Source organism: Nyctibius grandis, chromosome 3, assembly GCF_013368605.1.
Source record: "Nyctibius grandis isolate bNycGra1 chromosome 3, bNycGra1.pri, whole genome shotgun sequence".
NCBI classification, from domain to species: Eukaryota; Metazoa; Chordata; class Aves; order Nyctibiiformes; family Nyctibiidae; genus Nyctibius; species Nyctibius grandis.
The window spans coordinates 4973406-4991128 of NC_090660.1; the positions used below are offsets into that span (position 1 = coordinate 4973406).

General features: G+C 44.4%; 1 protein-coding gene across 2 annotated transcripts in view; it reads left to right on the forward strand.

The window, feature by feature from the left end:
- Window positions 1-521: 521 nt before the first annotated feature.
- Window positions 522-17723, forward strand: part of RECK (reversion inducing cysteine rich protein with kazal motifs) — a 76186-nt gene continuing 58984 nt past the window's right edge. For both annotated transcript variants that reach the window (XM_068396002.1, XM_068396003.1), the window contains exons 1-3: window positions 522-601; window positions 4521-4579; window positions 13255-13329. In XM_068396002.1, the coding sequence (XP_068252103.1) occupies window positions 523-601; window positions 4521-4579; window positions 13255-13329 (213 nt within the window). In that variant the 5' untranslated portion in view covers window position 522. The remainder of the gene's footprint in view (window positions 602-4520; window positions 4580-13254; window positions 13330-17723) is intronic.

The window sequence follows — 17723 nt, forward strand, 5'->3', positions numbered from 1 at the left end:
GCTAACTCAAGGGAGGTCTCTGCCTCCTTCACAAAAACTTTCTCCTAAATACTGTTTTTTCTCTCCTTGGCCTTCTTTTACGCCATACCCGCCCGAGCCCTCCCTCCGGGCACGCCCTTGCTGCTCCACGGGCCGGTGGGAACGGAAGGCTGTGGGGTACCCGTGCGGGCGGCGCCGAAGGCCGGCACAGGCACCACGGGCCCGGTGCTTGGCGGAGGAGCGGTCAGGGCCGCCGCTGTGCTGCGGACCCGCCCTTTTCTCTCCACCGCCTTCCCCCGCCGGGCGGGGCGGGGCCGGGGGCGGGGCGGGCGGCGCGGGACGCGGCTGCCCGCGGCGGCGGCTCTGGCCCGCTGGAATGTCCGCGGCGGCCCGGCGGAGGGGGCGGGGCCTGCCGGGGGAGCCGCAGCCAATGGGGGCGGCGGGAGGCAGCGCGGGGCTGGGAGGGGGCGCTGCCCGCGTCAGAGCCCGTCGGGCGGGCGGGGGTCGCGAGGCGGGGCCGCGCGGCGGGTTCGCGACCGGGCCATGGCGGTAGCGGCCGCTCGGTGGCCCTGGGCCCTGCTCTGCCTGGCGGCGGCCCCGCTGCTCTTCCCTGGGGCGGCCGGTGAGTAGCGAGCCGCGGAGGGGGGACGGGAGGCGGCTCCGCGGGTCCCTCTTCAACAACATGGCGCAGGGGCAAGGCCGCCCGTGGGGTGCCGAAGCCGTGGGGCGGTGGTGTCACCCGCGGGGACGGGGCGCGGCCCGGCGGCGGTGGGTCGCTGCTGTCCCGCCGCAGCTCGGGGCGAGAGGGAGTCGAGGGAGAGGGGGGACGGCCCCCCGGCACCCGCTGCCGCCCGCACCTGCCTGGCGGGAGCGGGAGGCCGGTGGGCGCGGGGCCGCAGCAGGTGAGGGCTGGGGGCGGCTCCGCGGGGCGCTGCCGGGAAGGGGCAGCGTCGCCTTCCTGGTGCCGGTCCGCTTCCCCCTGCCGCTGTCTCGGTGTCCGGCCCCGCCCCGCCTCCCCGTGGAAGGCACCCGCCTGAAACCCCGGTGAGAAGACGGGCAGCCGGAGGGAGGAGGCTTAACCGGCTGAGGCAGCGGGGAGTGGGATGCGGGGGTAGGGCCGCATCCAGCCCGGCAGAGTGATGGGCATAGACCTCTTCTCTCACCCCACCGGGTTACATGGCTCGGGGACGGGATTTGTGTCTTAGGGTGTCGTGCTGGCAGTAGGTAAATTCCCAGGATTGTGGTTTGAAATGGAGAAGACCTGATGCCCTGCTCCAGACGAGTAAAACCTGACTTGTGGATGGCCATATGAAATGTCAGAACAGCCCTTGTATTCCAGTGCTTGTATCCCTTGTGGTTTTGCTAACATTTTCAATAAGAAGAACAGTATTGAACAAGGTATTGAATTTTTTAAGAAGTGAAGGTAAGACGTTTAATAGAGAGGAGAATAGTGGTAAAATAGTTTCCTGCGTTAAAGTTGTGGCAGTAGATAACTTCTTGATAGGACAAAAAAAGTAATGAAAAAAGAAGGCAGCACAAACGCAGGTATTGGCAAATAGCTTTTAGTAGATCACATTGGTAATGCTGCCACGGGAATGGAAAATACAAAATATGTAATACTTCAAAGCAGAAGACTGCAATCACTGAGGCATTTATGGGCATTTCATTGTTCTATAGTTCTGATTTCCAGTGAGGCACGGTTTTAGGAAGAAGGCAGGAAAAAGCCAGTGGAATGAAATATGACATACTCTAGCCCAACTTTCCCGTGATAAACCTACTCATGTTGCTGAGATAGCACATCTGATCAAGGAAGGAAGTGTAGATATTTCATTGTTGGACATGAATAAAATTTTTAAATGAAACCTTGACGTTTTTTAGTAAAACTAGAGAAAATGGGAATGAGAAAGTAAGGGACTGACTGAAAGAGATGTCGTAATACATTTCAGAAGAGGTTAACTGGAAAGAGAACTGAGGAATTGGGTTTGGAATGGATATTGTTAATAACTTCCATATCTGACTTAAGCATTAAAGATCACTCTGGGCCAGTTTAATTTGCTGCTAATTCAAGATACCATCAATTGATTAGGGTTTTGTATAAAAGGAATTAAGCATCCATAAAGTTTAGTATATTGTTACACTCTTTGGTATAACTTATAAGACTTGAAACTCAGCAGTGGAAGTGATTGAGAAGGAGAACTATCCTGAATGTATGTTAGTTCATCATAAGAGGGTTGAGAGCCACTGAAAACTAATGGATAAAAAGCCACAGAGTATTAAATAATCTTATGAGGAAGAGCATTTAATAAAGTGTTGCCTAAAATGTTAATGAACCCAAATCGTAGTGACATACGCAGTTAAACATACGCATTGTCACCTAAGTCAATGTAAATTCTCTTTATGGGTTTAGAACTCTGAATTCTTGGGTCTTTTAAATGTAGCAGTTACTCTCAATAAAAATTTACATAGTGAAAAATTTCTGGGACTTACGGTGAAACAAAACAACAAAAACTTGATTGAGTAGCCAGCATTTCTGTTTGTGAGTAAATCCTACGTTTAAGTATGTTTGGTTGGATTTTTTTACTTATAACAGTTAATTTGCTGGATATCTTTTCATTGTGAACCTGAATGTTTTCTCCAGAACTGTGTTAATGTTCTTGCAGTCTGATTGAATACACACTGAAATTTAGAAATGTTTCTGAAAATAAATGCAACTCTTGCCTTAAGGAAAAGTACCTGTTCTTAAAAGTGAATCTTTTTTTATGGTTGTTATATATTTCTAATACCGTGGCTTTATAACAGAACTAAGAAAGTGTAAAGCAAAGCTTTTAGTTAAGTGAATTGATAACTGAATTTTGAACATGGTGGAGCCTGCTAATGATGAAGTTAAATCTTGGCATAGGTCAGCTTACTGAACACAGTGCAGGAGAACCTGCAAGATCCCATGTGTAGCCCTCAAATCGGAAATATTTTTAAGCCATCTGTGTCATATCTCAATCCATTTCAGCAACGGTAGAAAATTGGCAAAAAACATTAAAGTCAATTTTACAATTTCGTTCTTTCATTTCGTCGTGTTTTAAGCAGGATTTTGGTGCTGTCCTCATTTATTACAGGCATTTTGTTGTGTTGTTTCTAATTATTACTGGAAACATTCACCAGTTACAAGTCCTGTTTTGTTTCCTCTTCAGGAATGATAGATTTCTGCATTAAAATATTCCTCAATCCTGTAGTAACCGTTTTAAATTGTGACTGTTTCAGTCAACCTTTTCAGTGATGTTTGTCTTTTTTCCAGTTCCTTGACATTTGCCAGCTGAAATTTTCTTTTCTTTTTTAATGTCATTTCAATATTGGAGAATTTTGGTTTTGGTGGTGGTGGATTCTTTTGGGTTTTAAATTGGGAATCTTCTTGTAACTGCTATAAGCTTTCAGATGAAAACACTTGTAAGGTGTGAAATTATTAAGAAATTCATGCCCAAGATCCTTCTTTTTGGTTCAGTCAAAATCTATTTAGTAACTAGGTATTGTGAAATACAACTTTATATGTGTGATATCATTGTACTGGTGTGATATGTAGTTCAGATCCAGTTGAGCAGAAATCTGTAATCATTAAATGATCCTGTGTGTGAAGATGCGTGTGGAAGTAAAAGCTTTGAAGGAAAACTAACTGTTTTCTAAGACACTGTTCTAAACAGTGGGCAGTAAGGATGAAAATTAATATCAAGGAGCTGTGCAATTCATTTTAATTTGGCCAAGCTTAACTCTGAATGAAAAAAATATTTGGATGGTAGGGGGAACGAAGCACAACAAAGAATAATGTTTAAAATGCCACTTTAAACCTTGGTATTTCATGATTCCTCAGTGCGTCAGTTCTCATTTGTTTTCCTGTTGATGTGTTCATGTCTGTGTTTGCTCTATGACTTCCATCTAGTCAGGCAAAACCACTCTTAATCATCCAGCACTAGTGAAACAATTTATAGTTTTGTTCCAAGTTTTTAAGAAGCCAGAGTTCAACGAGCAGCTGTGTTCCCCTCTGTGTGAAAAGGGGTTCCTGCTCTGATTTCCCTTTCCACCTGTTCCTAACTGGTTCTTGAACTTTTCAGATTCTGTGAGATTATTCAGTTTACAAAGGCATATAGTTTCCATGGATTTTTTGGTGGGGTTTTTGTTCACTTTTTATTATTCTATTTCCCCACTCCCCCCACCCCAGGTTAATAAATTGAATTGCCTCATGAAGGAGTTTGGCAGGTGCCAAGTTAAGCAGTAAAGTCGCTAGAAGGAGAAGGAAGGGGAGTGAGATCTTCTTTTGGTGGCAGTGAGTGTTCTGGGGTAATTCTGTGAGACTCAATGAACAGAACTGCATCAGCTTCAAAACAAAAATTTCTCATGTTCTTTTTTGCCTTCTGAGAAGGAAAATTTCTCATGGTCGTCTGTGGACCAGACAAATTGTCCTGATAGGCCATCGAGCGGGCGCTTCTGTTCAGAAGTGATAGTTAAGTGCTTGAAGTCTTTTAAATATCTTTTTCCCTCCCCCTGCTTTTCCATAGGCTTGTCTTGTTGTTACCATGCAAAGGACAACTTAATGTGCCGTGATGTCTGTGAACAGGTAAGCTTGTTTTAAATTTGGTTTATCCCTCAGAGTTAAAATCATGCCTTTGGACAATGATGTAGCAAGACTAGGGTTATAAGCCAATGATTTTCTGTGTGAATACTAGGTGTGAACCATGAGATGCAATATTATTGTTGTTTAAATGAGAACTTAAAGGTTTAAAACTGTAGTTTTCTTTCCTTTCATAGTGGAAAACAGGTTCTGCTGAAGTTGAGGAGAAATAGAGATACAAATCTGAGGTCAGGATTTGGTCAAAAAGTGATAAGCATGTTAGGAAATGGGAGGGGTGAAGGTATTTTATGCAATTTCTGGATCTTCTGTGTTTCCAGTTTCCTGGGAATTTAAAATGACAAACAAGATGTTGGTACTGTTCGTTCTTCATGCCAGTTCTTGTTTCTTAGCTATGATACATGGCTTTGTGAATCCAGCAAAAATCTGCTTACTTGCTCTGTTCATAAGGTAATAACAAAGAGCTGTTAGTGCTAAATTCAAGCTTGAAAAATCTTTTTCCACAACTTATGTTTAGATTTGTACCTTTGGATAGTATGTTGTACAGCTTTATGTGTGTGTATTTATATAAATTTATATACATAAAAATTTTACATCAGTAAAGCACACATACACATATACATAATTTTTATATTAAAATGTGTCCTTACATCATACCTGCCCCCTTTTCTTCATTACCTGCTTTGGGGCTGTTCAAGCACTAAACCTGGTTATGATGTTTATGTTTATCTATGATTGTACTAACAAAACTTCTAGTTTAAATTGCACTTCTCCCTCCCTGATATATTTGTAGAATGCTACCAAATCCCCTTTCAGCTTTCCTATTGTTAGGCCAAAGAAGGAAAAGTCTTACAGTCTCTTTGCATAAGATGTTCTCTCAATTCCTATAATTATTCTTGCAGCCCTTCCAGCATAAGTTTATCTCTTTGAATACAGGTAAGCAAAACTGTACATGGTATTATAAACAAAAGTAGAGCACTCAGTCTTAAAAATTGTGTTAAAACTTATGTGTAAGAGAAAGATATCCATTCCTGTATATAAACAAATCTAATTGGCAGGTTTAGTAGCTGCATTGAGAGGGAATTTGGAATAATCTGTCCAATTCTTTCTTCTGTTCCATTGGTTTGAAGTTCCCAGTTTATCATGTGAATTCCTGTTAGCCCTTCTTGAAAGACCTTGAGCTTTTTGCTGTCAAATTTCATCCTATTTCTGTTATACTGGTTCTAATTATGTAGAGTTTTCTGTGGTTTTTGTAAGATATGCTGATGTTGCCTCGTCTGGATGATCTCTTTGTACTCAGATAATCAGCATATTCAGAGTCTTTGTGGTGAGAGGTCTAGAGAGCTTCGTTACCTCACATCAGGCTGGTAGCATCGTTTTCTGAATGGTCCTTTGATATAGGCCAACAAACTGGCTGAAGGGGCTGTCTACAATTTTTCTACTGATTCTCATGTTCCGTAACAACCATTTGGTGTCTTTGTTGAATCCATTTTGGAATGTATTATTTGACGCCCCCTTGTCTTAAACATATTTGTAGGATGAAGGTTTACATACATGGAAGGTGACTGTAAGGGAATAGAGTTGGCTGAATTATTTGTCTTTTTCCATCTTTCCAAACAGCTTTTCTGAAATATTTGCCATGCATTTGTTGCCTTCTCTGTACCACCACACTGTACCATCCTGACATGATCATTTATTTAATAATTGAAAAAAAAAATGTTTTCCTCCTAGACTTGGTAGTTTGAGCCATAAAACGTTCAAGTTGCTCGCCAGGGATGATAGGGAAAGAGGGCAGGCTTGTGCCTCGTATTTCTATTTAACTAATGCTTGGGGAATGCCAACGACCAGGGGGCACAGGCAGGAATTTGGGTGCTACTACAGCCAGTTCTTGTGGAGAGGGGCAGCAGGAGGTGCAGATGTACTGCCTGAGACTGTGTACAACTGTTATGTGCAGCAGGGCAGTCTATGGCACTGGCTGGGCCAACCACTTATGTTGGAGGTCTTGACCCAGAGGGAGCTCCTGAAGAAGAATGTGTCCATCCAAGTGGGCTGCAGGAAAAGGATGATGTCTCTCCTTGAGTCAGTGGCACTTAAACTGTGGGAGTCATGCTCTGGTCAGCATCCTGAACTGTCAGATAAAGAAGCTGATAGAAGCATTACCTCAGTGTAAATGGGAGCTAGACAAGCTCTTCATGGAGAACCTGCAAGGGCAATAGCCTGAACTATGCATTGCATGGAAAGAAGGATGGCCAGAGGCTATGCTTAGTGGAGACTGAAAGTTTGTGACTCCTGACAGCAGGAAGAAGTTTCGTGGCCTGTCTTTGGATATGCACTTACAGAATAGATTTGGGGCCTTAGAACAGGTGAGGAGGAACAAGCTGTATGAGGGAGCCATCTTGGCCTAATGAACTCATCGTGAACAGCGCCACCAGGAAAAAGACTCCCTTCTGCAGGGGATGGAGGCGCTCATCTGCAGATGAGACTTGCTGTCTAAGGTGGTTTGGTTGTTAGGGGTTCACATCTGTGATGTTCAAGAAATTGCAAGGGTTTTTTGACCCTCAGACTATTACCCATTGGCTACTCATCTGCATAGACACCAGTGATACTATTGAGGGAGGCCTTACATGGGTAAAAGGTAACTACAGCCCAGGGGCTCGGGTGAAGGGCACAGGAGACTTGGTGTTGTTCTCCTTGATCCCACCAGTTAAAGAAAAAGGCTTGATTAAGAGTAAGGACTTCTGCTGACTACTAATTCAGCTACTTTAAATGAGCCCTGTGAAAAAGAAAACTTGGATTACAGATTTATCAACAAACATGATTCAAACGTCTAATTATTTTGCATTCTTAGTAAGTATTATTCCAAGGTTAGTTTCAGTATTGTCTCCTTTTCATGATTATTTGATTAAGTCTGTCAGATACTGTAGCAAGGAATAACTGGGCCTGTCTTTCTTTAATTGACTTTTTTTCTTAAGTTTATTTCTGGGAAGTTTCACAATGATAAGGTACCTGGCAGTATGCATCTCTGTACCACTCCAGAGATCTCTATCCAGATCCTCCTCCAAGCAAGCTTGGCTAAACAGAGAAGTCATGAACAAGCTTCAGTGCAGAAGGGCAGTATAGAGAAGGCAGAAGCAGGGCAAGGTTATAAAAGAGGAATTTAGAAAGTTTGCCCAGGCATGTAAGGTTATATTGGGAAAGACAAAGCTCAACTGGAGTTGAGACTTGCAGAGGGTGTCAAGGGCAACAACACATACTATGGCAGCAGTTAAAGACTGAAGAAGGAAAAACGTGCAACTGTTGCTGAATGCAGCACGTGATTTTGATGCCTTCTTTGCCTCGGTCTTTAATGTCAAGACTGGTTGTCCTCAGGGGGCTCGGCCCCCAGAGCCTGAAGTTAGGGACGGGGGGCTGTGTGAACCCCCCGTAATCCATGAGGAGACGGTTAGTGACCTGCTGTGCCAGTTGGACACCCACAAGGCTATGGGCCCGGATGGGATTCACCCCAGAGTAATGAAGGAACTGGCAGATGAACTTGCCAAACCACTCTCGATTATCTACTGGCAGTCCTGGTTAACTGGAGAAGTTCCAGCTGACTAGAAATTAGCAAATGTAATACCCATCTACAAGAAGGGCCGGAAGGATGATCCAGGGAACTACAGGCCTGTCAGCCTGACCTTGGTGCCAGGCAAGGTGATGGAACAGATCATCCTGAGTGCCATTACACAGCACATGCAGGACAATTGGGGCATCGGGGCCAGCCAACATGGATTCGTGAAAGGCAGGTCCTGCTTGACCAACTCGATCTCCTTCTATGACAAAGTGACCCGCTTAGTAGATGAGGGCAGGGCTGTGGATGTAGTCTGTCTAGACTTCAGTAAGGCATTCGACACTGTCTCCCACAGCATCCTCCCAGACAAACTGGCTGCCTGGGGCTTGGATGGGTGGACTCTTCAATGGGTTAAAAACTGGCTGGATGGCCGAGCCCAGAGAGTGGTGGTGAATGGGGCAAAGTCCAACTGGCAGCCGGTCACTAGGGGTGTTCTCCAGGGCTCAGTTTTGGGGCTGGTGCTGTTCAATATCTTTATAGATGATCTAGACGTAGGGATTGAGTGCACCCTCAGTAAATTTGCAGATGACACCAAGCTGGGTGGGAGTGTCGATCTGCTGGAGGGTAGGAAGGCCGTAGGTAGATGGGCCGAGACCAACGGCATGAGGTTCAACAAGAACAAGTGCTGGGTCTTACACTTGGACCACAACAACCCCATGCAGCGCTACAGGCTGGGGGAAGAGTGGTTAGAAAGCGGCCCGGCGGAAAGAGACCTGGGGGTGCTGATCGACAGCCGGCTAAACATGAGGCAGCAGTGTGCCCAGGTGGCCAAGAAGGCCAATGGCATCCTGGCCTCTATCAGGAATAGTGTAGCCAGCCGGTCTAGGGAAGTGATCGTCCCTCTGTACTCGGCACTGGTGAGGCCGCAGCTTGAATCCTGGGTCCAGTTGTGGGCCCCGTACTTCAAGAAAGATGTTGAGGTGTTGGAGCAAGTCCAGAGGAGGGTGACCAAGCTGGTGAAGGGTCTGGAGGGTCTGACCTACGAGGAACGGCTGAGGGAGCTGGGGTTGTTTAGCCTGGAGAAGAGGAGGCTCAGAGGTGACCTTATTGCAGTCTACAACTACCTGAAGGGAGGTTGTAGTGAAGTGGGAGTCGGCCTCTTCTCCCAGGCAACTAGCGATAGGACAAGAGGACATAGCCTCAAGCTTTGCCAGGGGAGGTTCAGGTTGGACATTAGGAAGAATTTCTTCTCAGAAAGGGTCATTAGCCATTGGAAGGGGCTGCCCAGGGAGGTGGTGGAGTCACCATCTCTGGATGTGTTTAAGAAAAGACTGGACATGGCACTTAGTGCCATGGTCTAGTTGACAGGGTGGTGTCAGGGCAATGGTTGGACTTGATGATCCCAGAGGTCTCTTCCAACCTGGGTGATTCTGTGATTCTGTGATCTAGTGTCAGCAAACACAGATAAGGCAGAGGTGCTGGATGCCCTTCTTTCCTGAATCTCTGTTAACAAGGTCTCCCAGTCCTCTGTGCATAGAGATGGGGTCCAAGGAGGAGTACTACCAGTAACGAGTGATGGTTGAGTCGGGAATTACTTGAGAAAATTTGACCCATACAAGTCCATGCGACTAGATAGACTGCGTCTGAGGGTGCTGAGAGAGCTGGCTGGTGTCACTGCAAGGTTACTCTCTGTCATCTTTGAATGGTTGTGGAACTTGGGGGAGGTCCCCAATGACTGGAGAAGGACAAACAATGTACTTATCTTAAAAAAAAAAAAAACAAACAAAAAACCCCACAAACCCAAAGGACAGTTTCCAATCCAGCAAACTACAGACTAGTCATCTTCTCTTAAATCCCTGGGAAAATCATGGACAGAGTCCTCTCGGAACACATTTCTGAGCATGCGAGGGGTAAATCATGCCTGGCAAACCTCATTGCCTTTGATAATAAGGCTGGATTTCTGGATGAGGGGAAAGGAGTGGATGTCATCTGTGTTGACTTTCAACACTGCCTCCCTCAATCATTTCTGTATCCATTTTAGGATAATGTGGTTTTGGTGGATGGACAACTAGATGAGTAAAAAAAATTGGTTGGATAATCAGGCTCAGAGATAGAGTTTAGTGGGTCCTACTCTGCCTGCAGGCTAAGAAGAAGTAGAATACTAAAGAGGTCTGTCCTGCGACCTGTGCTGTTTAACGTCTTTATTAATGACCTGGAGGACACGAATACTGTGTCTGGTTTTGTCCCTCGTTACAAGAAAGAAATCGGTTAACTGGAACCAGTGAGCAGAGAATCACCAAGGTTTTCAGGGGGCTGGAGAACATGCCCTCTCTGGAGAGGCTAAGGGAACTGCCTTTAGCCTGGGGAAGAAGGGGCACCTCTGAGCAGCCTTCTGATACCTGTAGTAAGGTTGCTCAGAAGACAGAGCTAGGCTCTTCACAGTGGTACATAGTGGGAGGACAAGAGAGAGCAGTCATAAACTGGAACTAGAGAGTTCCAACTGGTTGTAAGGAAGAACTTTTCCACCATGAAAACAGAGAGGCTGTGCATTCTCCATCCTCAGAGGTTTTCACGACATGACTGGATAAAACCCTGAGCAGCATGGTCTGGCCTCATAGTTGACCCTGCTTTGAGCAGGAGGTTGAAATAAATGATCTTTTCAGAAAGGGTTATTAGACATTGGAATGGGCTGCCCAGGGAGGTGGTGGAGTCACCATCTCTGGATGTGTTTAAGAAAAGACTGGACATGGCACTTAGTGCCATGGTCTAGTTGACAGGGTGGTGTCAGGGCAACGGTTGGACTCGATGATCCCTGAGGTCTCTTCCAACCTGGTTAATTCTGATTCTGTGATCTTCTGAGATCCCTTCCAACCTGAATTATTTTATTATTCTATGACTCCAGAAGACCTCAAATACCACTGCAGTTCTTTTCTTGCTCTCATATCTGAAACCAGTACTATTATTCTCTTGTTTTTCTTTCCATGAGTTTATCATGTTGCAAATTTAGGATAGAACTGTAATGTATTTCTCCTTCTGAAAGATCTAAAATGCATCCATATTTCAGTTATTCCTGTAATTTCCAGTTTCGTATCCCACATTAATAGGTCTGTTTCCATCCCTTTTGTTGCCCGGTTTCTTGTTTTAATTTATAAGTGTTTTACTTAATTGGACTGCTAAAGGAACAAGAAATAAAAACATGATTAATGTGGGACCAGAAAACAATTTAAAATGTGCTGAGAGCTCAACTTACGTTAACACATCCATGAAACATTAAAAAACAAAACAACAAAAACAACACCAAAAAGATTGATGAGGTAAAGGCATCTTGTAATAAAGTGTGAAAATATTGCTACTGTTGTAAGGAAACAAGATGAGCAACACTACAAAATGGTCTGAAAGGCACCTGGGAAAAAAATACAAATTTACATCATTCAAAATTGTGTATGAAAGTCAATTTGCCCTTGGTATGCATGTGCTGTCTGTTCCTTGTCACCTTCTTGTCCTTCATGTGCCCTGACGTGGCTTCTGCGAGGATTTCGACCCAGACAGGCTGGAGCGTTGGGCGGGGAGAAATTTAATGAAATATAACAAGGGCAAGTGTAGAGTCCTGCATCTGGGCAAGAACAACCCCATGTACCAGTACAAGTTGGGGACAGACCTGTTGGAGAGCAGCGTAGGGGAAAGGGACCTGGGGGTCCTAGTGGACAGCAGGATGACCATGAGCCAGCAGTGTGCCCTTGTGGCCAAGAAGGCCAATGGCATCCTGGGGTGGATTAGAAGGGGTGTGGTTAGCAGGTCAAGAGAGGTTCTCCTCCCCCTCTACTCTGCCCTGGTGAGGCCGCATCTGGAATATTGTGTCCAGTTCTGGGCCCCTGAGTTCAAGAAGGACAGGGAACTGCTAGAGAGAGTCCAGCGCAGAGCCACGAAGATGATTAAGGAGGTGGAACATCTCCCTTATGAGGAGAGGCTGAGGGAGCTGGGTCTCTTTAGCTTGGAGAAGAGGAGACTGAGGGGGGACCTCATGAATGTTTATAAATATGTAAAGGGCAAGTGTCATGAGGATGGAGCCAGGCTCTTCTCAGTGACATCCCTTGACAGGACAAGGGGCAATGGGTGCAAGCTGGAACACAGGAGGTTCCACATAAATATGAGGGAAAACTTCTTTACAGTGAGGGTAACCGAACACTGGAACAGGCTGCCCAGAGAGGTTGTGGAGTCTCCTTCTCTGGAGACATTCAAAACCCGCCTGGACGCGTTCCTGTGTGAGATGGTCTAGGTAATCCTGCTCCGGCAGGGGGATTGGACTAGATGATCTTTCGAGGTCCCTTCCAATCCCTAACACTCTGTGATTCTGTGATTTGTTCCACAATCTTCCTGCGGGGTGAGGTTAGGCTGAACAGCCTGTAATTCCACAGATTATCCTTCTTACCTTTCTAATGGATATGATGTTTGTCTTTTTTCGGTCATCAGGAACCTCATCCAATCACCATGATCTTTCAAAAACTGTAGCAAAGCTGCCTTGCCATGACAGTGGCTGGCTTCTCAACATCCTCAGTTGCATCCCATCCAGTCTCATGGACTTCTGGATGTTCAGTTTGCTTAGGTGGTGCTTAACTTGATCTTGCTCTGCTGTGGGCAGTCATTCCCCTGTTAGTTCTGATAGTCTTTAACTAGTCTAGGTTTTGTTCATCTTTGTTCCACAAAAATGACTCGTTTTAGGGTTTTTTGGAAGGAGTGTAGTTGCCTGAGGTCATGTAACATGTAGCAGAAGGTTAATTAGGCAGAGCTGTATAATATTTTGATATGTGGGGCAGAAATCCTCCATGTTTTTCACACTGACTATTCAATAGAAACTTTTTGATGGGAGTGTTTGAGTAGGAAATTATCATTAACTTCTAAAAATAAAAATTCCTTCTTCATAAAAAGTGCAACATATTTGAAAGGCTAGAGATATATAAAAGAAAATCTTAACTTTGCATTGTTTACATATTAACTGTCAGCTGAAGTGTCAAAGGGGAGACAGTAGTGAAACTAAAAACGATGAAATCAATTGGAAAAAAGTATTCAACGTGTAGTTACATTCTATATGTTTTAAGGTGTGTTTTGTTTCTAACAGATTTTGTCTTCTAAGAGTGATTCCCGTTTGAAGCACTTACTGCAGCGAGCACCTGAGTATTGTCCAGAATCAATGGTAAGGCTTGCTAGTTTTTAACTAAAGAAAATAAAACAACTAATCTTATTTTAACCAAGTTTTGCTTGTAAAAATAAGGTTTTAAAATTACTTGTATTTTATTTACTCAGTTTCGAGCTGATAGAGTGTGTGTGTATGTCTTCAAGCTTTTTCTTCCTTGTTATGAGGACTAGAAAAATTCTTATAATGAGAGTTGATCCTCAAAGTAGAATTTTTGTTTTTTTGTAGAGCCAACATATATTACGCTACTTGCAATTTTGCTAGGTGTCCTGGTTGTGTTAGCTATGAAGTGCAATGAAAATCTGACTTATGTTATAAAAAATTGTGCTGGGTGATTGTCACTTGGATGTTGATGGCAGAGGCTTAAATTAGATCACATGTTCCAGCTTGTGTATGGGACAAAGCTGTGAGGTCTTGGTTGGACTAAGGCAAAGAGAACCTCAAAGCTGCTCTGAGTGGTTTATGGCCGTATCCGACAAGCTGAAGTAATGTTTTTATTGGATAAATAAGATTATGGTTTCCTAAAAGTTCTCTAGTGTATCACTAAAAAAATTAAGAATGTAATCTGCTCCCTGTCTTAAAGATGATCTAATCAGGGAAGAGATAAGCACTATCATTCAGATTGTAAATTCTGGAGTCTTATCTCTTGGCAACTTAGAATATCTCAACACATTTTCTGTTAGAAAGGTCTGCTTTCTTGTAATTTTTGTTACTTCTAAGCAGTATCAATACTGTTTCCAGCCAGGCTAAATCATATCCTCAGCTCAAATGGGCAATGTGTAGGACTAGTAAATCTGAGAATAACATTTTATAAGCAACTTTACAGGAGTGTGTTTGCTTGTAGATCCTTTCCTCCTGTGTGTCAAAACTATGTTTTTTCATTATTTTGTTTCTGTGGATCATCAACTCTAAGGTCTTGGAAAGTTATAGGCAGCTGATGTATGAGTAAAACCAGTGGCATCAAAATATGTCAAAGTGGTGAATAGCCTTTGCTTTGGTACTGGTTTTCTTTATCCTTTATTCCCTGATAGGAGAAGAGTAGGATCTGTCTGGATAGTAGAGGAGTGCATTTTTAGAAGACAAGATTGGAGAGTACCTGAATGGGGAAAATGGTTGACACAATGTTTTTTTTTTAACTCCCAATTACCATCTTTATAAATGGCAAGTTTACTGTCCAGTGTGTATCTTAAATTAGTATTACTGAACTGGTAATATTTATAAAATTTTTTAAAGACATCTAGATATAAAATAGTCAATAGTTCAACTTAACACTGTATTTGCTGTTTTTAGATACCACCTGTCTTGGTTGGAGAGGTGTTCTAGTGACATTCCACAGATGAGCGGATAGGTTATGAGTTTAATCAGATGGTCTATTTTCTGGAGCACTGGTTACAGACATTGTGTTGTCTATATTCCTTCAGGTAATGTGATAGAAAGGGTATTGCCTGGTATTAAGTAATACAGGAACTGCCAACACAAGAGGTGACTTTATCTTAGAATCATAGAATCATTTAGGTTGGAAAAGACCCTTAAGATCATTGGGTCCAACTGTTAACCTTGTCGTAAATAAAGGAAGTCAATTAAATCAATGGGCTGGAACTAGTAGAATGAGCAGCTTTTTACCCTTTTCTTTTGAGCTGGCTTTAACTCTTACCTAAGTGGGAAACTCCCACAGATGCGGAGGAGGACAGTTGTAGATCATTAGATACAGATCCATTGCAACTTTAGAAAGTCACTAATTCCTGTGATGACAGAATCATTGCATGATTATATGGGTTGCTGTTTCAGTGTGATTGAATTGAACTTCTCGTTTTGTTTTAAAGAACATGTTCAACACACTTTCATTTAAAACTCCTTGTCGTGGATTGACCTTGGCTGCACACTAGGTGCCCACAAAGCTGCTCTATCACTTCCCCTCCTCAACTGGACAGAGGAGAGAAAATATGACAAAAGGCTCGTGGGTTGAGATAAGGCCAGGGAGAGATCACTCACCAATTACTGTCATGGGCAAAACAGACTCAACTCAGGGAAATTAATTTATTGCCGTCAAAAGGTCAGAGTAGGATAACGAGAAATAAGAAATCATCTAAAAACACCTTCCCCTCACCCCTCCCTTCTTCCCGGGGCTCAACTTCACTCCCGACTTCTCTACCTCCTTCCCCTGAGCGGTGCAGGGAGATGGAGAATGAGGATTGTGATCAGTTCATTACGTGTTGTCTCTGCTGCTCCTTCCTCCTCGTGCTCTTCCACTGCTCCAGTGTGGGGCCCCACCCACAGGAGACAGTCCTCCATGAACTCCATGGGCTGCAGTTCTTCACGAACTGCTCCAGCATTGGTCCTTTCCATGGGGTACGGTCCTTCAGGAACAGACTGCTCCAGTGTGGGTCTCCCATGGGGCCACAAGTCCTGCCAGGAGCCTGCTCCAGCATAGGCTCCTCTTCATAGGTCACAGGTCCTGCCAGAAAACCTTCTCCAGTGTGGGCTGTCCACAAGCTGCAGCTTCCATCAGGGCACATTCACCTGCTCCAGTGTGAGGTCCTCCATGAGCTGCAGTGTGGATATCTACTCCACCATTAACCTCCATGGGCTGCAGGGGCACAGCGTGCCTCATCATGGTCTTCACCACGGGCTGCAGGGGAATCTCTGGTGCCTGGAGCACCTCCTTCCCCTCCTTCTTCACCAACCTGGGTGTCTGCAAGGTTGTCTCTCTCACATATTCTCACTCCTTTCTCCTTTCTCCCAGCTACTGTTGCACAGCAGTTTTTACCCTTTCTTAAACGTCTTATCACAGAGGCGCTATTAACATTGCTGTTGGGCTCAGCCTTGGCCAGCGGTGGGTCCATCTTGGAGCCAGCTGGAACTGGCTCTGTTGGACATAGTGGAAGCATCTGGCATCTTCTCACAGAAGTCACACCTGCAGCCCCCCCGCCACTACAAAAACCTTGCCATGTAAACCCAGTACACCCCTTAAGACTAGTCACTTGCCTTCTCACTCTCTGCAGAATTTTCCTTTGATTTCATCCAATTAAGGTTTTTCTAGTGCATGCTTAAAAACTACTGAATTCAATAACATTGTACTAAAATACATGTAATCCTTCAAGGCTTTTCTGTACTCTTGTCATTTTAAATACTATGCTGTGATCGTGCTGTCTGTGTTGTAAAATTCCAGTTGTAGGATGTTAAACATCTAGCATACAGTGTGTAGCATCTCCCATAGCTTTTAATTCTTAAGGCTTCTTCAGTTAAAGAAGGACAGGGAACTGCTAGAGAGAGTCCAGCGCAGAGCCACGAAGATGATTAAGGGGGTGGAACATCTCCTTTATGAGGAGAGGCTGAGGGAGCTGGGTCTCTTTAGCTTGGAGAAGAGGAGACTGAGGGGTGACCTCATTAATGTTTATAAATGTGTAAAGGGCAAGTGTCACAAGGATGGAGCCAGGCTCTTCTCAGTGACATCCATTGACAGGACAAGGGGCAACGGGTGCAAGCTGGAACACAGGAGGTTCCACACAAATATGAGGAAAAACTTCTTTACGGTGAGGGTGACCGAACACTGGCACAGGCTGCCCAGAGAGGTTGTGGAGTCTCCTTCTCTGGAGACATTCAGAACCCGCCTGGGCGCGTTCCTGTGTGATATGGTCTAGGTAATCCTGCTCCGGCAGGGGGATTGGACTAGCTGATCTTTTGAGGTCCCTTCCAATCCCTAACATTCTGTGATTCTGTGATTCTAACACCGCGCACCCACCGTATCTGTAGGACGTTCTTGTTTCTGATGGTTGAACTAGAATTCTTACCATAGATGGAATTCTTCCTCTGCTGCCTAAACCTTCTTCTTCCAGGACATTTGTAACTTTTATTGGGTGGGTACCGTAAGTACCTGTGGCAGACCAGTGTCTGACCTGAGATTTCTTTTATGCTAGCCCCAGTGTAAAGAATCCCCCTAGTCAGCTTTGCTAGTAGCCTCGGTAATAACAGTAACGAGAGAGATAGGGATGGTAACTCTTTGGTAAGCGCTTCGCCTTTTGTCTTCTGCCAAAAAAAAAAGAAACATTTACAGAATTCTTCTGCCTAATACCATCATCCACTAAGGTCATTTAACAGGACCTCTACTTAGGACAAGAAGTGCTTTTCAGTTGGGATGAACCCAACAGATCCCTGTTGTAACTTTGCAGGTTAGTAAGCTTCACTTAAACAACTCTTTCTTCCATGTATCTGTCTTTTCCCTGAAGCTACATTTCTCTGGTCTCTGGGGTACCTTAAAACCTCTTTCTTTTCTTTTGTGTGTGGGGTTTTTTTAAGCTGATGGAAAGGAGTGCTAGGGCAATAAGCTTCGCCACAGGTCTTGGTCCTAGATAAATCTTTTTCTTTGTCTAAACAGTTGCTACTTAGTTATCTAA